The following is a 23,761-nucleotide window of genomic DNA, read 5'->3' as shown; positions in this document are numbered from 1 at the left end:
CTTCTGGTATGCAGATTGAGTTGGCTCAAAAAGAAGCGAGATTGAAACTCGCTCAATCCTCCAGACCAGTCCCTAGGGCTGGGATTCTTTCTACTCTACTCTGGATGATGCACATTCTAACAGGTCTAACTAAAATATGCACTCATGATGACAGATCTCTAAGTGTGTTAGCTTGTCTAGGTTACTTGTTTTATTGTATTTTCTGCTATTTCTTTGTTTTTTTTTTAAAAGCTTCCGACTGTTTGATATGAACAGAAGTACTGTTGACTAGGTTATAAGGAGTGGATTATTGTGACCAGTGGTTTAAGGGAATATTGATGAACCTTCAAAGCCTCTGTCCAGGGATGAAGCTTTGACCAAAATCTGATCCAGTGGATTTATATAAATGGATCAGATGTTGAATATTTCTCCCCAGGATTCAGAAATCCTGAGATTTATCAGCCAAAAAGGTTGAAAATACACACTTTGTTCAACAACAACATCTTGCATTTATATAGCACCTTTTAACATTGATAAATGTCCCAAAGTGCTTCATCATAGTGTAATCAACAAATTGATATTGGTTACTTGATCCTTCTTTAGTTCAATGAAGTACTTTTGAAATGTTGTCACTGTTTGTAATGTAGAAAATGTGGCAGGTAATTTGTATGCAGCAATGTGATAATGGTCAGGTAATCTATTTTTTAGTGATATTGGTTGAGTGATAAATATTGGCCAGGACAAATTTAAGATAATAGTTGAAATTTTGTCTATGGAACTGCCTTTTATCCTCGGCACAAATAAACTGTTGGGGGTAGGCGCAGAGAGCCCAAATAGCATCGAGCTCCATAAATTATACATAGAATATCTCACCTTTTGGTTTTGCATTACTACTTACCAATGTAAAGTGAACCACAAGATACCAAGAATTTACTTGTAAAATGTAGTTTACTTTGGAGAGTGCTGTATGAGAATTTGTGCTCTTGTCTGCTGTTTGTTGATCACTTGAAGTTATTGGTGCAGTCTTTTTTTTTAATACAACAACTTCTCTAACCTAAAAACAACTTTTATTTATCTGGCACCTTTTAACAGGAAAACTCCAAGGCGCTTCACACAGGTATAATTAGACAAATACTGAGCGAAAGACATACTAGGAACGGTAACTACAAGCTTGGTATTAAGAAAGATATTTAATGAAAAGAGGGAATTCCAGAATGTGGGGCATAGACAACTGAAGGCACTGCCGCTAATGGGGTGAAGGGAAGGGAGGGATGCACAAGAGACTAGAATTGGAGGAATGGGGAGTTCTTGGAGGGGTTTAGGGCTGGAGGAGGTTTGGCCTGGAGTATGTGGGCAGCTGAATGGGTAGTCTCAATCTTGCCGAATGGAGGTAAGGGTGGCGGGGGCACAGGAGAGTGGTTTAATGAGGCAGTTGATACTGCATTAAACCCCCCACCTCCCCAGGGATTTTATTTGCCACTCATAATCCTGGAGTAGTGGGCAGTTTTGGCGAAGCATGCATCCCCTAGTGAGAGAATATTCAGTCTGGCTGGTTGCTCCTATCACTTGAACTATTCGAACTTTGATTGAGCAATGTTGAGTTTTGCACTGCATATCTCAGCCAAGAAATTAGCCTCCTTTGCGCCTCCCATTTTTACCTCCTGGGGGGGGTGGGGCAATAACAGGGCGCTAACGACTTACCGACCTGCTGCAGCGGAAGAAACGCCTCCCACTAAATTGGCCGAGAGGTTTGCGGCGACGGTAACTCCCAACCCCACGATCGGTTCTGCCCCCTGCAGCATCGCCGGACGACAACACCGAGAGCTGCAGGAGGCGAAGTCAGGGAGGGGGGTGGGCACGTTAAAGGGGATGTTGGTGTGGAGGTGACTCATTTTTCCGAATACATATGAATTTTTTTGTTTTTTCTTCACCTGTGATCAATCAGCCCGGCAGGCATTAAAAGCAAACATGCAGGTGCAGCAAGCAGTTAGGAAGGCAAATGGTATGTTGGCCTTCATTGCAAGAGGATTTGAGTACAGGAGCAAGGATGTCTTACTACAGTTATACAGGGCCTTGGTGAGACCACACTTGGAGTACTGTGTGCAATTTTGGTCTCCTTACCTAAGAAAGGATATACTTGCCATAGAGGGAGTGCAGTGAAGGTTCACCAGACTGATTCCTGGGATGGCAGGACTGTCTTATGAGGAGAGATTGGGTCAACTGAGTCTGTATTCACTAGAGGTTCGAAGAATGAGAGGGCTCCTATTGAAATGTATAAAACTCTGACTGTGTTGGATAGACTGGATGCAGGGAGGATGTTTCCCCTGGCTGGGAAGTCTAGAACAAGGGGTCACAGTCTCGGGATACGGGGTAGGAAATTTGGGACCGAGATGAGGAGAAATTTCTTCACTGAGGGTGGTGAACCTGTGGAATTCTCTACCACAGAAGGCTGTGGAGGCCAAGTCACTGAATATATTTAAGAGGGAGATAGATAGATTTCTAGAAACAAAAGGCATCAAGGCGAAAAAGCAGGAATATGGTGTTGAGATAGAGGATCAGCCATGATCATATTGAATGGCGGTACAGGCTCAAAGGGCCGAATGGCCTATTACTGCTCCTATTTTCTATGTTTGCATAGCCGCCGATGGAGCAAGGAATCAGCTGCCTGGGCCCTAAGCTCCGGAATTCTCTCCCTAAACCTCTCTACCCCGCTCTCCTCTTTGACCAAGCTTTTGGTCACCTAACCTAATATCTCCTTGTAGCTTTGTGTCAAATTTGGTTTGATAAAACTCCCGTGAAGTGCCTTGGGACAATTTGCTACATTGAAAGGCGCTTTATAAATGCAAGTTGTTTTTAATGTGGACCAGCCAGATTTGATAGATGGCTAAACCAGTTGTGCACCATAATCACTCAAATCTTTGCCCCTTGGAATTGTAGCAAAGATAGTGGGCCATACCAAAGGGATTAACCAGGTTGGGAGGGAGTAAAAGTTTTGCTGCAGACATAAAAAGTGGTGGAGAGGGAGTTGTTAAGCAGATTTACACCTGCAGAGACATTGTAGAGAAAGAGGTCCAACGGCCTAGGCAATTGGAATTTACACCTACCTTTATTGCCATGGATACCTTTTGTGAGAAACTATGACATTGTAAAGTGAATTATTCAATATGCAATGTAAATAAAGATAAATCTTGTATTGCCAGAAATGTAACATCCTATTGTGGTAACCGAATGGTATTATGTGTTTCAGTCCAGGCTCTATACAGTGATACATATCCAGAATATCTTCAGTACATTTACCTGGTGGCTCCCATCTCATTGATGTTGTTAAATCCAATTGGTTTTATCTTCTGTGAAATCCAGAAATGGAAGGAAAACATGCACACCCAACAAAGCAAACTGAAGACTGTTGCATTAGTACTGTTTCAGGTTTTTAAAAACCCAATTGTTTTTATGGTCATTGTTGGACTTTGTGGGAATTTTATCTTTGAACAAAAGATTCCGGTGATTATCGGAGAATTTCTTGATGGCCTAGCAAGCTCTTTCAGCGGTTCAGCTCTCTTTTATCTTGGACTTACAATGGTGGGACAGATCAAGAAGTTGAGAAAAAATTCATTTGTTGCAATTATTCTCCTGATCACAGCCAAACTGTAAGTAGAAAGATCTTGCCGTCTGATACTAAATTCAAATTAGTGCCTGATTCAATTAACTCTCATTTTCTGTAGTGTGAATTTAATAATAGTTGTGAAGCTTTTTCTCTTTATACCAGGACCCCTTTTGTGAAATCAGAATTTTCACAACCACCCTTTCCCTGTCATCATAATGTGTGATTGACTTAAGTGTGCAGATGTAATTGAGGAAAAAGTATATTTTTTATTAGCATCAGGAAGGCAAGTAGGGAATGACTGCCCACAGGGTTAGGAGGAGGAGGAGGAGGAGGAGGAGGAGGAGAAGGCAAGAGGAAGCAATACCCAGTAAGTATACAGTTCATGATACCTATGATGAGGACGTATACTGGGGCACAAGGGAAGGTAATCAAGAGCAACCGCATGGTATTATGGATTACACAAAGATTCAGAAGGGAAAAGAGGTGAGCCATGAGAGCGAGTAGTAGTTGTTGGAGATTCTGTAATTAGGGAGACGAAGATCTTGTTTTGCAGCTGTGATTGGGAGTCCCAAACGGGATGCTTCCACCTTGAGGCCAGGGTACAGAACACAACAGAAAAAGTGGAAAAACTTAAAAGTGACCAGAAGTTGTGGTGCAAGTAGGGACCTGTGACACAGGGAAGAGTAGAATTGACATTTTATACTGAGTTTAAGAAGTTAGGTTGTAGATTGATGTGCAAGATCTTGAGGGTAGTTAAAGTAGAAAAACATGGAAAAGCAGGCAGCTTCTAATGGTATATTGGAAAGTGGTTAAACCAGAGATGGCAAAGGGTGGTTGTTAATAGCGTTTCAGTGACATAAAAGGGAGTCACTAGCAGGATGCTGCAAGTTAATCAGTGCTAGGCTATTGTTTTTACAGTGTATATAAATAATTTTTGAACTGGGGACAGAATTAAAACTGTCTAAATTTATAGGTGACCCCAAATTGGAGGGAAAAGGCAAAGCCAAATACAAAGGGATCTTGATAGGTTGGAAGAGTGGCAGGTGGCATTTAATGTGGACAAGTACAATTGATACTAGAGAAAGTAAATAAAGATGAGGAAGATAACCTAATGGCTCTAGACTACTGTATTTGCATAAATATTATGGCATTTCATAGTAATTCAGTCTGTGAAACATGTTCAGAAGTTTGAAACATGTAAATTGTTATAAATGCAAGCCTGTCTGTCTTTTCTCTCGTTCATGCTTAAAAACATAAGAATTAGGAGCAGACCAAATGGCCATTCAAGCCTGCTCCGCCATTCAATAAGGTCATGGCTGATCTTTGACCTCAACTCCATTTTCCTGCCTCATCCCATATCCCTTGATTCCCCTAAAATCCCCAAATCTACCTAACTCAGCCTTGAATATACTCAACGATTCAGCATCCACAACCCTTTGAACTGGAGAATTCCAAAGATTCACAACCCTCTGAGTGAAGAAATTCCTCCTCATCTCAGTCTTAAGTGGCTGGCCCCTTATCCTGAGAATATAGAATCAGAACTATTCCCCCTAGTTCTAGACTCTCCAGCCAAGGGAAACAACCTCTCAGCATCTACCCTGTCAATCACCCCCATAGAATATTGTGCGTTTCAATGAGATCACCTCATTCTTCTAAACGCCAGAGAGTATAAACCCAGCCTACCCAGTCTCTCCACATACGACAACCCTGTCATCCCAGGGATCAATCTAGTGAACCTTCATTGCATTGCCTCTAAGGCAAGTATATCCTCCTTCGGCTAAGGAGACCAAAACTATGCACTTGTACTCCAGGTGTGGTCTCGCCAAAGTCCTGTACAGTTGTAGCAAGATTTCCTTACTCTTGCTCTCTCTTTAATTCGCATACCTGTTCTTGAGTTATTTTTGCATGTGCTGCCTCAGCATGTGTATATACTCCACCCCCATCCTCCCCATGCGCACACTCTTAAGCTTTCTCTTTCTGTATGTGCACTCTCTCATCTCTCTCATTCCCCCGCATGCTTTCTCTTTTACACGCTCATGCTCTTACACATGTACTTGCTTGCATCTAATTTTTTATCTTGCGTTTGTGCTCTACCTCTTGTGCACTTCCTCCCCTGTTATATGCTCCATCTCAGCCTCAATCGCTGGCTGTCGCATACCCCCACCTACCCACCCATCCCTTGCGCTCGTGCTCTCTCTCGCTCACTATTTCTCGCTCTTTAGTTAGCCCTTCCTCACTGTCTTGTGCTTGCTTGCTCGCTCTGTTCTTTCTCTCTGTGCTCATTCTGTCTCTTACACGCGCATTCTTTCTTGTGCTTGCTTTCTCTCTCATTCTTTCGTGTCTGGCCTTTGTTTTTTGTGCACATTATTTATTTTCCATTGTGCGCACTCGTCCTGTCTCATGCTTGTTCTCATCCCGTGCACATTCATCCATGAGTTTCTGCTCTCTCTACCTCTTGTGTACTTGTGCTCTTTTGCATGTTCCCCTTCATTCATTGTACACCTTCCCCCTTGCTCACTCCTGTGTTCTTGTCCTTTCTCCCCCTCCTTTGCCTATTCGCTCCTTTTTCCTCTCTTCACTTACCCCATCTCCCATGCCCTATGCTGCCTCCTTGCATGATCTCGTGCTTTCACTTGATATCTCTTTGCCACTGACCGAAACCCCCCCCCCATCTTGCACTCTTGCTCTTTCTTGTGTCTGTCTTGGGCACTCGCGCTCTCTCTCATGCGCTCTCTCCTTTTTTGGTGCATGAGTTTGCTCTCCCTTGTTCTCACTCGTGCGCACTCACTTTTGAGTGGTACAATCTCGTGCTTGCTTTCTTCTTTGATGCATGTGTGCTCCCCTTGTGTTCATTCTCCTCCGATCTCTGTTTTCTCCTGCCCCCACCCCTTGGACTCATTCCCTGTCTTGTGCACAAATGCACTCTTGTGTGCTCACTCTCGTTCTCTCTTGCATGTTTTCTCTCTCCGTGCCATTATCTCTTTTTTTTTCTTGTGGCAATAATGTGCTCTTAAGCATTCTTGCACACACTCTTTTATGCCACACTCTCTTTGTACCCGCTCTTCTGTATTTCCTCATACTTTTGTGCTCACTCTAGCATGCTCTGGCACTTGCATCTATGTGCTCTTTCTAGCTCACTTGTGGTTATTGTCTTTGGATGAGAAGTTATGTATGAAAATGGTGAAAAGTAAATTGAGATGCGATATCCAAAGCAATAGTTTTGCCATGTATGAGGAGTCTCATGTGATGCCTTCTTTGTGCTCCTGACTATACAAGAAAGTGTTTATTGTCTGATAGGTGATGTGCTTGTCACCTGTAGCCTTCGATTTCTTTCTTCATTGCAACCTTTATTCTCCCTTTTTTTTTTTAAGATGCCTATGGGTGTTTCTTCTGGGGTTTAAAGATGTAGCACAACACATGCTTTGTCCTCCCAACAACACTCTTATTGCAGTCAAGGTTCATTACATAGGCTGGAATATCCCCCTAAAATAGGGTGGCTTTGGGGGTGTAGGGGCTGTTAAATTAAAAATTGGGATTCCCAACGTAATCCCGCCTCCAACCCACCCTCTTCTGGTTTTAACGGGCAAGATGGGACGGCGGGCAGCCAACCCGCTTTTGGCAGTACGTCAACTTAAATATTATAATGGTAGTGGAAGCCTCTTTATTCTCGACTTTTTTTTTCACCTCCATTTTGAAATAACTGCATGTGGATGGTATATTGTATTTGCTTCATGGTTCTTTACAACTCATAGCAACACATTGCTATTAAGAAGTAGTTGCTTTATTAATAAAAGTTTAACAATCGCCCTACACATTACCAGTTCATCCACTAGGCTCACAATTGCATACCTCACCGTGGATGATCTCGACCCAACTGACTGGGGTTTTATTGAGTCTTGTGAACATCATGTGACTGGCTAAGCTACTCACAATGCAACAGCTCTACAACTCTTTGTTGCAACAGCTCTACAAACCTGTTAGCATACTCACAGGTGCACACATTAGACAGGTTTCTCACAATTCGTGAAACCCAACAGTTAAACTGAAGCGGAGACTGCTGCATCCAAGAGCTAAGTGGCTTTATACCTACCTCCTAGATTCAGGGTCCCTACCTAACCCACCACCTGCGATTAGAGTTGTCACCACGAGGCCTTCGATCACCTCCCCAGGCCTCCGATCCCCACCATGATGCTGAGGCCGGCCACAATCCTCCAACACCCTCCCTACCATGTTCCGGCCGGCTTTCCCTCCCCCCACGTGTTTGCCAACTGCCGATTCCCCACCCTTGCAATCCCACCCCATCTGCAGGCCTACCTGCCCGCAGCCAGCTAGCTTCTCAATCCGGCTGGCTGCAGATGGGAATCCGAGGCCTCACATGCAATCGCAGGGCCTGCAGGAAATCCAGCCTCATGGGTTTCCCGCCTGCCTTGGAGGCCGCCTGTTCCCAAACCGCCTACCTGAAGAAAATTCCAGCCATAGTGTCTGATTCATTCTTTTCCAGGACCTCAACACTATGGAACTCCTTATCTTTGTAAATCTTTCCGTTTTAAAAGAGGCAATGATCACTGCTTCAGCACTTCCTGTGGAACATTCCATGCTCTTAACAATTCTCTGTAAAGAAGTTTCTCTGAACCTTTCCCCTCACTCCCTTAGATACAATTTTAAATTGACCACCATCACCATGAACACAGGAAATAGTCTATCCCTATTTACCTTATCAAAACTCTTCACTATTTAAAAACCTAGCAAATGTCTCTTGGCCTTTCATTCCTGGTATCTGAAGTCGTCTCGTAAATATGCTTTCTCACCTCTTGTTTTATCCTGCTAAATCTACACTGTGCTCTCAATAGCTTCAATGTCCTTTCTGTGATGGGGTGCCCAAAACAACACGCACTATTCTAGTTGTGATCTAATTATTTCCTTGTATAAATTTATACCTCACTTCCCCGCCACCCCCCCTCCATTAGGGAAAAACCCAGGGCGGGGACGGGAGGGGCCACATTGAAGCAGAGGTCTGGGGGGGAGGGGGGGCGCAAAGTGTGTTGGAGGGGCGGGCCTGGGGGCTCTCTGCCTCGGTGCGGGGAGTGTTCGGAGTGGGGTGGACGGGTTGACTGTGCAGATGGCGGTTGGTGGATATGGTGTGGTTGGCGTCGCGCCGGGGTGGCCGAGGCTGAGGGCTCGACATCCGGGGGGTGTTCGGCATTTGGGAAGAATTCTGACTGGACGGGTTGGGGGGGGGGGGGGGGGGGAGGGGGGAGGGAGTGTTCCCGGTGTTGGGAGGGTCCGGAGCCAGTGGGGGGGGGGGGGGGGCACGGTCTTGGGATGGGGTGTGGGCTGTTTGGGGAGAGACTTCTTCACTCGGAGTTGTTGGCCTGTGGGGAGAGTTGTTGATGCCAGTTCATTGGATGTGTTCGGGAGGGAGATGGATGTGGTCCTTGCGGCTGGGGAGGTCGGGGGGGTGTGGAGGGGATGGTGGGGAGGCTGCTGGGTGGGTGATCAGCCATGATCTTGTTGAATGGTGGTGCAGGTTGGAAGGGCCAAATGGCCTACTCCTGCACCTATTTTCTATGTTTTTATGTTTCTATACCACAAAGTTGGATAATTAACTGAATAATCTGCATTTAACAATTCACAGATATTCAGGTTGATAATTTCATATAAATTTGAAAATTGCTATCAAACTTCTCAGGAGAAATGTGATGAACAATGATTTATTGTTTTACTTAAATTGTAATAAAATGTTTGTCTTTAATAATCCATAGATTGATACTTCCTCTCATCAGCCGTGAAATGGTGGAATTACTAGATAACGGCAATACTGAGGCTAACTACACCAGTCTCTCAAACTATGCATTTTTATATGGTGTTTTCCCAACCGCACCAAGTGTAGCTATATATGCAAGTCAGTACAATATGGAAATTGAAATTGTAAGTATGTAGAAGATTACTCTTGTATTGGTATTATATTTCAGAAAGGAGCAGTTTTTAACAAAGCAATGATACTTTGGGCTCCATTTTCCCCAAAGTGCTTTTTTGCCATACTTGAAGAGTTACACCCATTTTTTGTAGGCCTAAGTTTCCCCATTTTTGTCTTCATTTTTGGCATGGCCTAACCTATCCTTTAATTTTGTGGGTGGAGCCTTGATCTGTGCCAAAAAGATCCGGCTGCCATGGTAACTAGGGACACAATGTGAGCTGAGGCTGCAAAGTGGAACATTCAGCCAGCTCGCAACACATTAAAACACATTGCATCAATTTAAAAACACATTAAACCGCCCAACATCCCAAAAAATGGCAGCTCACTTTCCCTCTCCCGCTCGCAGTCTCGTTTGTATGTCCGGGCATCTGCTGCGCTTACCTGCGCTGATTTCTTTAACTCTCCAGAAGGTTTTTCTGCAGAGGCCGCGTACGCTGGCCTAAGCAGAATTGGAGTAACTCTCAGCTGGCCAAACTTGCCTAAATGGCGAGAATTGGCGTGGGTGGCAGGTTACGCCCCCTTTGGCTGAAAAAAAACTAACCTAAAAAAATCGTAACTGAGTTTCGCTGGTGCAAATTGATTGGGGGAAACTATGCTTTTTTTTTTTAAACAGGCCAAAAAGAGCAGCCTGCTCCAAAAATGAGTCCTTAGGGGCCGAAATTGCCACTTTACATAAGGTCTGTTACCACTGCAAATCAGCGGCCACGCTGCGGAGTGGAATGGCGGCCGACTTTTGGTGGAATAGCTGCTGCTAGCCCAATCGCCCTCCCAAATTTTCCCACCGGTGCCCTGATTTTTTTTTTCCCCCCTGCCAATCCATGGTAAGCACGTCATCACAGTGCGCACCACTGATTTTAACCCCCCGATGGAGACATTCCCCATGGAAAATCTTAGGCCCACCCGACAGTGCCAAAATGAGCTTTTCCCTGGTGGTCTAATGGGGCTGTGGCCTTCTGCAGTGGTGGGGAGGGTTCACTGCCGCTATTTTTTTTTTTGTCAGCTGACTGCCATGTTGCCCCAACAATTATGCCCCCGGGTTCAGCCGGGCTACCAATAGGCAGCCTGGCAGCCCCTCTTGGGTGCCAGGCCGCTGGCTCAGCTGAAACCCTCCCTGGTGGCCCAGTGGACCGAAGTTTTGAAATCGCAAAGGCTCTCCCCTTTAAGTGAAGGGGAGAACCATGATGACATCATGGTGGCGGTGGCTCGGCTCTGCACCCAACTTCTGCCCCTCAGTTGCTGTCACTGCCGTGTCTTTGCCCCTCAGGTGTAGTCACTGCCCCCATTAGGACCGACTTCCAGATCAAAACAAAAAAAAAAGTGCCGAAATGTTGCTAGAGGTGACCTGAATAGCTGCAGTAAAAAATACTGAAACTGTTTTACCCCCAAATCTTAAAAGGGAGGTTGAGCCATGGGAGAATACTTTGAGTAGATATCATTTCAAAACTGTCCATGTTTATCTGTTGACAAAAGCTGAATATTCAGTAAGATGTTCTGTTACTTGTGACCCATCACTTACATTAACTAGCCTTGCTTAGGGTGTATGTTACAGCCCTCATGCAACCAGGAATGGTTCCATTCATTTTCATAGGAGATGGCATATATAGTAATATCCCAATGATGCTAGCTTTTTCTGGCTTAACTAGATTTAATTTAAGATCGGCCTCTATACTAGCCCCAAACACTAATTCCAGTATAAGTATATAGATCTCTTCTACAATATGGGTGGGTTACTCCCATATTTTATGCCAACTGAAGTGAATTGGGATGAAAGCAGAGACTTAAAATGCTGGGTTTCCATAGATGGGTGAATGCCTTGTTAAATTTTGATACATCTCCTTACAAATGAGCGATCTACTACTGATTTCACTTCACCCAAGTATGGAGATAGAGTACTTTCCATTGAAAATATTTTTATTTCAATTTCCTCTTCCGTATCAGTCTCCTGCATAAAGTTCAGGTCCCATGTCTTTTTCTTTAAATTGAGAAATCAAAGTGAATGACGAAAACTCATTGTGCACAACACCTGCAAGGCTGAAGGAGATGGCAAAAAAAGTGTTATAACATACTGGGGAGAGGTCATCATAGGCAATCCCTCGGAATCGAGGAAGACTTGCTTCCACTCTTAGAATGAGTCTTTAGGTGGTTGAACAGTCCAGTACGAGAACCACAGTCTCTGCCACAGGTGGGCAGACAGTCGTTGAGGGTGAGGAAGGGTGGAACAGGTTTGCCATGCGTGCCTTCCACTGACTGCGCTTATTTTCTGCATGCACGAAGTAATGGATTTCACAGTCTTGAAATTCAAAAAAAAAAGACTCTAGGGCAGATTCTCCAATGACATGTTCAGAGAGCGGCCCTTTACAGGCAGAACACACACAATGCAGACATTGGTCTAGTAGACTTGAATGCAACCAGTGCTCCGCTTCCAACCCCGCAGAAGAACGTGGAAGATTTATTTGAGACTGCGCTGCAGGAGATGCGAACCTCATTATTGCTACTAAAATTAATTAACTCAATGTAATTTGGGCCTACGACAAAGTCTCGCTATGGTCTCCTCCCTGGAAAATCTTTGTGCTTTTGCCCACTTAAAATAGGTATTAGGATGCCTGAATGCTGTTTACTACAGAATGTTAATTCCTAAAGCTGGGGTTGCCTTGTTTTTGGAAGCTTGCTTCTTGCTGCTGTTTTGGATTGTTTTTTTGCTGTTTGCTACTGTTTTTTTTTACAATATGTGAATCCATTTTGACTGACCTCCAGCCATAACATTTTTGTTGCAACTCGATGTCGATCTCATCATGGGCATTCTCTTGGGCCTGCCAGTGTTTATACTTTGGTGTGGAGGAGAAAGGAGTTCAGGAAGAGGGATGAAAGGCAGATGCATTTGCACCTTGGCATCTGCCACTTGCTTGCAACCAAACCAAGGGCTACGTACTCTGAACCAGGCAAACTTGTATCTCCTTTCAGCATTTCTGCTTCAGTGGGAATGCTGTAACTTGGTTGTATTGGGCCCAAGTTTCGGGCCGTGCCTAAAACGGCGCAGCCCGGACCTGGACGCCTGTGTTTCGCGCCAGAAAGTGCGCCTGAAAAAAACTTCTAGATTCTCCGGCTCCCTGCAGGTCTTCTGCAGCCAGGCGCAGCGCAGCACGAGCTGTTGGGGGCGGAGCCAGGTCCCTGTGCCGAAAACAGTGCCGGGACCTCTGCACATGCGCGCTACAGTGGGCACACATGTGCAGTAGCTCCAGGCGCCCAAAACTGTGTGGGAGGGGCCTGAAGCACGCAGCCCCTAGCCCTGGCCGAATGGCCTCACTACGGTTGCGTGCATAAGGCTCCTCCCACACCTAGCTCCTGCTTCCTCCCGACCCGACTCGACTCCCCCGGCGACCCGACCTCCGCGACTCTCTCTCACACCCCCTGGGACCTCTGACTCTCTCTCTCTTTTTTCTCCCCTCCCCCCCCCCGGACCTCCGCGACTCTCCTCTCTTTCCCTCCCCCCGACCCAACGTCATCTAGCCCGAGGTCTTGGGCCCGGCCGTTCAGCCTCCTTCTCTTTCCTTCCTCCCCTCCCCCCCCCCCCCCCCCCCCTCGCTGTCAGAAACACAGACACTGACAGACAGAGAGTGAGAGACACACACAGACAGATAGAGACACTGACAGACACACTGGGGGGACCGTCCCAGCATGCTGTTGAAGGACTCCCGGTGCTGCAGTCGGTAAGTAGAAAATGTTTTGTTTTATTTGGTTTAAAAAAAAATTATAATTTTATTTGATTTGATTTATTGATGTATTTATCATTATTGATGATGGCTCTTTATTTGTAAAACTGAAGTGCCCCCCCTCCCTACGCCTAATTTGTAACCTACGCCTAATTTTCTAAAGTGTAGACAAGGTTTTTTCGAACGTACAAAAATCTTCACTTACTCCATTCTAAGTTAGTATGGAGTAAGTTTTCACTGCCGAAACTTTGAAAATAGGCGTAAGTGGCCGGACACACCTCCTTTTGGAAAAGTAAATTCTGTTCCAAAGTGAAACTGTTCTAACTGACTAGAACTGGAGCAAACTAAATGCCGAGAATTTGAATTTTTAAGATACTCCGTTCTACACCAGTTGCTCCAAAAAATCAGGAGCAACTAAGGCTGAAACTTGGGCCCATTATTTCTAGAGCCTGACCTGCAGTCAAAGTCTTGCACAGGGACAATCCTACCTGTAGCTGTGAAAAACATGGTAGAACTGAACTCTTACACCAACAGATCTTTTCAAGCCACCAGTAGTTACATTTGCCACATTATCTCAATGGTAAGGAGATAACTGCACAACAGAGTGCTGCTCTTTTACTAGCTGCAGGGCCTCACTGATAGCACCCATCTAGCTATCAAGACCCCCAGAAATGATCCTTTAGCATATATGAATTGGAAAGGCTTTTATTCCATTAATGTGCAGATGGTGTGGGACCACAGGGACAGGATAATGAAGTTGACCATGCAATGCATGGCAGTAACCACGATCTCTTCCTCTCGCCCCAATCCATAGTGCCAACCCTATTTGAAGAAGTAAGCAGTTTGGATAGGTGAAGTGTTGACCACAGAGCCCTAGTTGCTGAAGGAATTGGGGCCACCTTGGAGCCCTGGTTATTATCACTTGTCACAAACCCACACTAAGACCGGGGGAAAGTACAGTGGAGCACATGCGCCATCAGAATTTCTATGGGATATACAATTGGTATATTAAGAGATTCCACTATCTGGATAGATCAGGTGGGTTCTGCCCTTCAGCCCTGAGAAAGTCTTGAATTTTCTACATGTGCTATTTACTGTATAATTTCACTATTCAGAGGGGTTGTCCAGGTCATCCTGCACCTTAGCAGCAGAGCAGGTAGGTGAAATAGCAAGGCTGATAACAGGTGGGAAGATTGGAGCATTAGTCATTGATTTGACAGGACTTTTATTTAATGTAGAACTATAAGTGGAGCTTTTAACAGACCTATTCTCCTGTCTTTCCTATAGTAGTTTTATTATCAATATGGTAGGCATAATTGTGATTGTTGATTAACATTCCTGCCGATTATCCCTGCATTTGCAACATTCATATGTTCTTCTGAGAATAAATCTGAACAGTATATTTCAAAGATGATGCAACCAGTTTATTTCCCTAACCAAGTTCTGTGTCTCTGCTGTGATGTTTAACTCTCCAGTGCTCTCCTTGGTGAGAGTATAGGGTGTGTCATATACTTCCTAGTCTTGTGCTCCTTCCAAATGCTACCTCAGTGAATGGACAAATGCAATGACCAGCTGATGCTCTTTAATATAACCTCATGACTCTGCCACGGCTATTTCTGCCAGGTCCTAAGGTCATCCTGCAATAACTATCAGTACTCTGTCCAACCTCGCATCACAATTTTTATATTGATAGATAGAATGAGTTAGAGTGGGAAGCTGTGCAATGTCCTGATTTCAACACACCTGGATATAGGGAGGGAGAAATGTGTTGGACAGAATATTTGGAGATTAAAAGGCTTGAGAGTGGCAAGTTTGGAAGTGAACTGATCATAGTGATAATAAAAAGAAAGGCAAGAAAGGGGGTGATGGGATTACTTATAAAATCAGATTTTTTTGTTGTATTCTTCCAAGAGTATGAGATTTTTAGACCACTTATCCCTCTGATCAATACAAGGCTTTCTTCGTGAAGGATTCTCAAAGGGCCAGCCTAGGTCTTATAGTAATCCTTGATCAAATGCCTGATCCTACAGACAGTTATATAATCAGAACTGGAAATCCTTTTGGCAGCCTTTCTAGCTTTACTAGAAGAAAATTCTCAAAACTATCGAATGTGTTACTTTTCAATGGAAGTACTGACTTTGAAGATTGAAGTCAGGAAGCACTCATTTAGCTAATCATCAATCAATGAACTAGCATGCATTTTTCTTCTGTTTCTACATCACTATTTGTAAATAATACTAACATAAAATTATTTTTTATAGGTGACTCCAGGGATGGTGATAAATACATTTGTATCTGCTCCCATTATGTATGTGTCTGCGTGGCTCTTGACAATTCCATCCATGCACACGCAGGTGTTGCAATCTGCAATTCAGAGCATCAGCTTTGACATAAGCATAGTCACCCTCTTTTTTCTGGTTTGTATCTAGCTTCCATAAAAACATTTCTTTATAACATTACAGATCGGAAGTAGCATGCTACCACTGTTCTTGGAAAGTTATGTGTTTTTGACAGATATTTTTCAGCGCCAGTAAATTTGATGTTCGGTCATGATCGTTGTGGTTGATGTACGTTTTGAAACATCACTTGACTTGTAATGTATTTGCTTCATGGGTTCTTTCCTTAATAGTAATGTGTTGCTATGAATTCTTAAATAGTTGGTTTATCATCAAAGGTTTAACAATCACACTACACATTACCAGTTCATCCACCAGGCTCATAACCACATGCCTTATCATGGATCCCCTGAACCTAACTGGCTGGGGTTTTATTGAGTCTTGTGAACATCACATGCCTGGATAAACCACTCCCAACTCAACAAACCTGTGAGCATACTTACAGGTGCATACATTACAACTTGCAGTTTAAATTAGCACTACACTTTGTATAATTTAAATCTTAATAGTTCACTAAAAATTATCTTTATGATAATGATGCTTCCAAACTCCAGCAATGCCACTGGAGTACTGTCGAACTCTAGGAATCGCCACCCCTGTTTTAGCAAAACCAGGATCATTCCCAGTGCTATGAAAGCCCAGGACTGGCCCCAAGTACAGCTAAATCCCACTCCTCCTAAATACCAGACATCTACCTCTAATTGCTAAATGCTAGATATCCACTTCCAATTGGTACATGTTGCGTTGCATTCCATCTTCCTGTGTATTCTCAGCTTTGGTAAAGTGGTAAGGCGTAAAAATTAAATACATAGCTAAAGGAATGTATATGAAATATTAAACTCACTCGAAGAATTTAAAGAATAATGGACAGATTTGTGATTCAATCCCCAAAGCACCACTAAATTTCCCAGAATCCAATTTAATAAAAAATTGAACTTAACTTAATCATTCACTGTGTATCAGACATACATATGCACTTCACAATCCGTCTTACCATTATAAAATCCTATGTCCAGATTTATAATGGAAACTGCCTAAGCAACATGCCTTGCTTTAATTATACCCTCCTGCCAGTAGAGCTGCCACAGTGCCACCATTATTAAGAGCGTATAATTACACTGTGGCAAGTTTATATTGGCAGTTTCCATCATAAATGGATATAGGAGTTTATAGTGCAAATATAAAAAATAAGCACAGAATATATGACTAAAATGTAAACTGGAATGATGGCATCATAGAATGGTTACAGCACGGAAGGCGGCCATCCGGTCTGTCGAGCCTGTGCCGGCTCTCTGCAAGAGCACTTCAGCCAGTCCCACTCCCCCGCCCTTTCCCCGTAGCCTTACAATTTTTTTTCCCTTCAGGTTCTTATCCAATTCTCTGTTGAAAGCCACAATTGAATCTACCTCCACCACCCTTTCAGGCAGTGAATTCCAAATCCTAACCACTCGCTAGATTACTTCAGCACACCCGGTTCCAATTATCCAACACATTTTAACCCCATTTCACCTGAAGACTTGATCTTGACATTGTGTGCCGCACCACTGGCAATTAATTATATATAACTGTAGTAGCAACTAGAAGGGTTTTTCCCCATTAATTTCAGCTGAAAATAGAGATCTTTCAAAGTGCAATTGTTAATGTTTTAAACTGATGAGTATGTATGCTCATTGCATCCAACTCTACTTCACTATTGCCCTCGACTGAACAACACACCCATGTTGTCAGACTGGTTATTTGATAAGTTGCAGATGAGGTGAGACTTTCTCCAGTTGGATATCTGGATGACCAAGTGATGTTACAATTTTTAAGAAATTAAATGAGCAACCTGGAGTAGTTACTTCCAGTTTATTGAAATAAATCTAATATTCTGTACGGTGGCATATGAATTGTACAAGAATTGAAAGTGGGGATCTTTGCAGGAAATAAAAAGCCTGATTTGTTGTTTGTTTATTGTGTGGACCGTGGTTTGTATTGTAAGTCTTTTTACTTCTGGGTGTGAATATAGTCCAGGTGGTTGTTTCTGTGGGCTTTGAGCATTCAGCTTTGAATAGGTTTTGGGAGTTTCTATCCTGCTGTGGGTACAAAGTCACCTCCCAAAAATTGCAGAAAATGTGTTAATTTCTCCTCCAAAAGACGGCGCCTCCGACAGTGCAGTGCAGTACTCCATCAGGACTGCACTGACGTGTCATCCTAGATTATGTGCTCGAGTGTTGAGTGGGCCTTGAACTCGCAGCCTTCTGATCTGGAGACAAGAGTGTTACCACTAATCGAAGTTTGATGGATGAACCTAAATTTACAGCAGAAATTTATATAAATCCATAAAAGGGTTACTCAATTTGACAATACTTATGCCAATTCATAAATCTATCTCTACTGTGTTATAAGTGGCTTGAAATCATCATCTGTGTGAGATCTATGCTTGGCTAGGCAGCCTCACCCAAAATTTATATCGATTTCCAGGCCTACCCTGGCACTCCAAGTCATTCCCCACTGTCGCAACTCCTTCCCTTTATCACTCCAACTCCTTTTCTGCCACCCTTCTCTGCTGCAGCCACTGACTAGCTCGGCTGCAGCTTGTCTTTTATATTTTACAAGTCCTGTAAAAGTGCACTTCAGTGCTCAGCTACTTGAAGAAGCAAGCCTATCAAGTCAGTGACTGACACCAGAGAGCTTCACTAAAACAAGTAAACACACGAGTACAACTTGAATCCCAGCTATGCAAACGTTTCATTAAAACTTTTTGCATCTTCCTGATCCCACTCCTTCTCTGGCCCCAATCCTTCCCCACCTACTTGCATATGAATGACCCCAGTACACTCATTCCCTCACTATTAATTGTTATGACTAGTGCCTATTCTGTCTCTCCTAATAATGCGTAGCTCCACTCCCGATCTGTCTCTTGCTGCTCCTTAAAAGATGATGAAGTAACATTCAGATGCTACAGAACACCAGCAAAAATAGAAAATTGACTAAATGATTATTGTAGAGCAATTATATAAAATACTGGATAGAAATTTAAGATAATTATAATGCTGTAAAGTTAATGTTTTCTCTGATTAGCTTTTTCAATTAAGTTAATTTTTAATTTGCTTTGCATTTATTTATTTTGAAACATACTTTCACTTAATTTCAGACAGTAGCAAAATACATCAATTACACTGATTCTCCTCAAGATGTGGTTATTTACCATAATTACACCTTGTGCCCTAAAGAGATGTCCCGGGCTACTCAACACATTCTGCAATATATTCTATAATTCTCCTGTTCTTTATAAAATTTATATTATCCTACGTACCGTGACTAACACCATGGGGGATCCATCCTGACAGTGACTATGTAATAAAACTCTCCTGTCTCGTGCATCTGTCACATCAGTGTTACAATTGACACATTTTGAGCTGTCATGCATGTAAACTATGGGCCAAAAATTGTGGTCGGAGGCTTCCAGCGGGCGAATGCCTTCGACAGATTTTTTTTTTTAATAAACGAAAGTACCTGGTGGTCCTGGAGGAACACTTCCGTTCCAAGGCCGAGATGCATAGCCCAGCGCAGAGGCCCACGCATCCCAGGAGCATGCGGGCATTCTGGGATCACGTGGACCTGGACCACCAATGAAATGGAGTATTCTCATTGATGGTAATGGTGAGTCCCATATGTACTATCAATGAGAATTCCCCCCAAAAACACACAACATTAAAAAATACCTCATTTAAAATTAATTGAATATAATTAAATATTTTTGAATTTTAATTGAATTAAAAAATGATGTTTTAATAGGGTTAAAAAAACAAACTTGCTGTAATGGACAGGGTTTTTAATATAAAAATTTGAGGGTAAGAATTTTAAGGACATTTGTTGGGCAAGTAGCCCAAATCTCCTCCCGCGAAGGCCCTTCTTTTGACATCACAAGTGCCAGGTTTAGGTGCATGCGTTCTGCCACCTAAACCTGGAACTTGCGGGTCCTCTTCACACCCGGAGAGGCTGCAATTTATGGCCCTATATGTCACACACTTGTTTGGCTCTAATTTCATACATCAAAAACATCAAATCACAGCTGAACATTTAGGGAAGCTAATGATGAAGAATACTATTGTTAAAAATATAATAAAAAAGGAAAATTAGTCGTTTGCTGGTTTCTTCGGACCTTGATAACTTGTCCTCTCTCCAAGGAGCCTTCCAAGCTGGAGCATCAGGAGTCAGTAAACCATTCCTTTCTGCTCAGTCTCATCTATTTTAAAATAAACATCCCTGCACAACAGTAAGGAGCTTCCAATTAGCCCCAGGATGAGCCTATTGACAATACTTCACCACAAGGAGTAGCGGAGTAGCTGAGTAGCCAGATAATCAGATTTCTGCTCTGGTCCAGTTATACTTAGTGGTCTGGTTAAAAACAGCTCCAACTTAACACAAGACTTTCCACAAGGCAGTGCCTTTCCGTGTCTTAGCAAAAGAACTATAAAAATGCGAACGGTCACATACACTTAATGTTCAAGGATACCTTTTTTAAAAAAAATAAAAATTAGAAATGTTTAGCAATTGCAATTTTAATTTGAAACCATTTGTGTACTTAAACAAGTTTGTTTCTCCATACAGGTTTGGTCTGTGGCTGTTATGTTTCTGAGTAAGAAATTTAAGCAGTTGCCTCATTTATTCTTTGTTAATTTGCTGCTTGCACAGGTAAGGCTCTTGAATTATTAATTATTAGGGTCATTTTAATGGCATGACCTTTATTTATTGAGAAGTAATTTGGCTGGTGAGCATTGCACATTTCTCAAGGTACTGCATCCTAGAATGGAAAGAAATTTGATCAAAAATGAAATGTTCCCTTATTGCATGGAATGACGAAACCAGATATTACTACAATTCAACTTGTTTTTGAAAAAAAAACCAGGATAAAACCAGCTCTCATTAAGTGAGAGTGTGTGCGTTAATCGGTTTCAATGATATATTGTATCTTGGGGTTAATGTGATGCTAAAACATTTCAGCTTCATTCTTGCTGTTTAATTTCTGAGCCATTTGGTGCATTCATGAATAGGTTTTCATGCACTTGCTGCCAGTTTCCTTCTAGGAGGCAGAGGTCGCAAGTTTGAGAGGTGCTGCTAAAGAAACCTTGGTGACTTGCTGCAGTGCATCCTGTAGATAGTACCACACTGCAGCCATGGTATGCCAATGGTGAAGGGAGTGGATGTTTAAACTTGTGGGTGGGGTGCGAATCAAGCAGCGTGCGGTGTCCTGGATGGTGTCAAGCTTCTTGGATATTGTTGCAGCTGCACCCATCCAAAGCAAGTGGAGAGTATTGCATTGCACCCCTGACTTGTGCCTTGTGGGGGTGGGGAGGGGCATGAGGTGAGTCACTTGCTGCAGAATACCCAGCCTCTGGCATGCTCTTGTAGCCACAGCATTTATGTGGCTGGTCCAGTTGAGATCCTGGTCAATAGCGACCCCCATTATCGTGGGGGATTCAGCAATGGTAATGCCATTGAATGACCAAGAGAGGTAGTTAGGCGCGCTCTTATTGGAGATGGACATTGCCTGGCAATTGTGTGGCACAAAATGTTACTTGCCACTTAGCAGCCCAAGTCTGGATGTTGTCCAGATCTTGCTGCATGAAGCATGGACTGCTTTGTCAACTGAGGAATTGTAAATGGAGCTGAACACTGTGCAATCCCCACTTCTGACCTTATGAGGGAGGTCCCACAAAGCCATAATTTCAATGGGCCGTGCAGTCCTTTGAAGGGGCTGTGCACCCAAAAAAAAAAGGGAACGTTGACCACAACCATCTTCCTTTGTGCCAGGTATGACCAGCCACTCGAGTGTTTTCCACCTGATCCCCATTACCTTCAGTTTTACTAGGGCTCCTTGGTGCCACAGTAGGCCAAATTTTGCCTTGATGTCAAGGGCAGTCACTCTCGCCTCACTTCTGGAATTCAGGTCTTGTGTCCATGTTTGGATGAGGTCTGGAGCGGAGTGATCCTGGCTGAACGCAAACTGAATATCAGTGAGCAGATTATTGGTGAGTGTCGCTTGATATTAGGGATGCGTGCATTAAAGGTACAGCAGTTATCATGGGCGACTTTAATCTACATATAGATTGGGCTAACCAAACTGGTAGCAATATGGTGGAGGAGGATTTCCTGGAGTGTATTAGGGATGGTTTTCTAGACCAATATGTCAAGGAACCAACTAGAGGGCTGGCCATCCTAGACTGGGTGATGTGTAATGAGAAAGGACTAATTAGCAATCTTGTTGTGCGAGGCCTCTTGGGTAAGAGTGACCATAATATGGTAGTTAATTCAGAGACGAGGGTCCTGAACGTAAGGAAAGGTAACTTTGATGGTATAAGATGTGAATTAACTAGAATAGACTGGCAAAGGATACTTAAAGGGTTGAAGGTGGATAAGCAATGGCAAACATTTAAAGATCACATGGATGAATTTCAACAATTGTACATCCCTTTCTGGAGTAAAAACAAAACTGGGAAGGTGGTCCAACCGTGGCTAACGAGGGAACTAAGGAATAGTGTTAAATCCAAGGAAGAGGCATATAAATGGGCCGGAAAAAGCATCAAACCTGAAGACTGGGAGAAATTTAGAATTCAGCAGGAGGACGACAAAGGGTTTAATTAGGAGGGGGAAATTAGAGTATGAGGGGAAGCTTGCTGGGAACATAACAATTGACTGCAAAAGCTTCTATAGATATGTGAAGAGAAAAAGATTAGTGAAGACAAACATGGGTCCCTTGCAGTTAGAATCAGGTGAATTTATAATGAGGAACAAAAATGGCAGACAAATTGAACAAATACTTTGGTTCTGTCTTCACGAAGGAAGACACAAATAACCTTCCGGAAATTCTAAGGGACAGAGGGTCTAGCGAGAAGGAGGAACTGAAGGAAATCCTTATTCGTCAGGAAATTGTTAGGGAAATTGAAGGCCAATAAATCCCCAGGGCCTGATAGTCTGCATCCCAGAGTACTTAAGGAAGTGGCTCTAGAAATAGTGGATGCGTTGGTGATCATTTTCCAACAGTCTATCGACTCGATCAGTTCCTATGGACTGGAGGGTAGCTAATGTAACACCACTTTTTTAAAAAGAGAGAAAAAACAGGGAATTATAGACTGGTTAGCCTGACATCAGTAGTGAGGAAAATGTTGGAATTGATTATTAAAGATGAAATAGCAACGCATTTGGAATGCAGTGACAGGATCGGTCCAAGTCAGCATGGATTTATGAAAGGGAAATCATGCTTGACAAATCTGGAATTTTGAGGCTGTAACTAGGACACGGGAGAACCAGTGGATGTGGTGTATTTGGACTTTCAAAAGGCTTTTGACAAGGTCCCACACAAGAGATTAGTGTGCAAAATTAAAGCACATGGTATTGGGGGTAATGTACTGACGTGGATAGAGAACTGGTTGGCAGAGAGGAAGCAGAGAGTCGGAATAAACTGGTCCTTTTCAGAATGGCAGGCAACGACTAGCAGGGTGCCACAGGGTTCAGTGCTGGGACCCCAGCTATTTACAATATACATCAATGATTTAGATGAAGGAATTGAATGTAATATCTCCAAGTTTGCAGATGACACTAAGCTGGGTGGCGGTGAGAGCTGTGAGGAGGATGCTAAGAGACTGCAGGGTGACTTAGACAGGTTAGGTGAGTGGGCAAATGCATGGCAGATGCAGTATAATGTGGATACATGAGGTTATCCACTTTGGTGGCAAAAACAGAATATTAATCTGAATGGTGACAGATTAGGAAAAGGGGAGGTGCAACAAGACCTGGGTGTCATGGTATATCATTGAAAGTTGGCATGCAAGTACAGCAGGTGGTGAAGGTGGCAAATGGCATGTAGGCCTTCATAGCTAGGGGATTTGAGTATAGGAGCAGGGAGGTCTTACTGCAGTTGTACAGGGCCTTGGTGAGGCCTCACCTGGAATATTGTGTTCAGTTTTGGTCTCCTAATCTGAGGAAGACCATTCTTGCTATTTAGGGAGTGCAGCGAAGGCTCACCAGACTGATTCCCAGGATGGCGGGACTGATATGAGAGACTGGTTCGACTTGCCTGTATTCACTGCAGTTTAGATGAATGAGGGGT

At 43.3% G+C, this 23,761-nt stretch overlaps 1 protein-coding gene across 3 annotated transcripts in view; it reads left to right on the top strand.

Annotated features, from left to right (window-relative positions):
* LOC139259852 (lysosomal cholesterol signaling protein-like) overlaps positions 1–23,761 on the top strand; it is a 116,649-nt gene that overhangs the window by 39,526 nt on the left and 53,362 nt on the right. For all 3 annotated transcript variants that reach the window (XM_070875739.1, XM_070875738.1, XM_070875740.1), the window contains exons 4-7: positions 3,227–3,626; positions 9,346–9,511; positions 15,532–15,687; positions 20,263–20,346. In XM_070875739.1, the coding sequence (XP_070731840.1) occupies positions 3,227–3,626; positions 9,346–9,511; positions 15,532–15,687; positions 20,263–20,346 (806 nt within the window). The remainder of the gene's footprint in view (positions 1–3,226; positions 3,627–9,345; positions 9,512–15,531; positions 15,688–20,262; positions 20,347–23,761) is intronic.

Source organism: Pristiophorus japonicus, chromosome 3, assembly GCF_044704955.1.
Source record: "Pristiophorus japonicus isolate sPriJap1 chromosome 3, sPriJap1.hap1, whole genome shotgun sequence".
Taxonomy (NCBI): Eukaryota; Metazoa; Chordata; class Chondrichthyes; family Pristiophoridae; genus Pristiophorus; species Pristiophorus japonicus.
The sequence above is the reverse complement of the archived record's forward strand: the minus strand, read 5'-3'. Positions and strand labels throughout refer to the sequence as shown.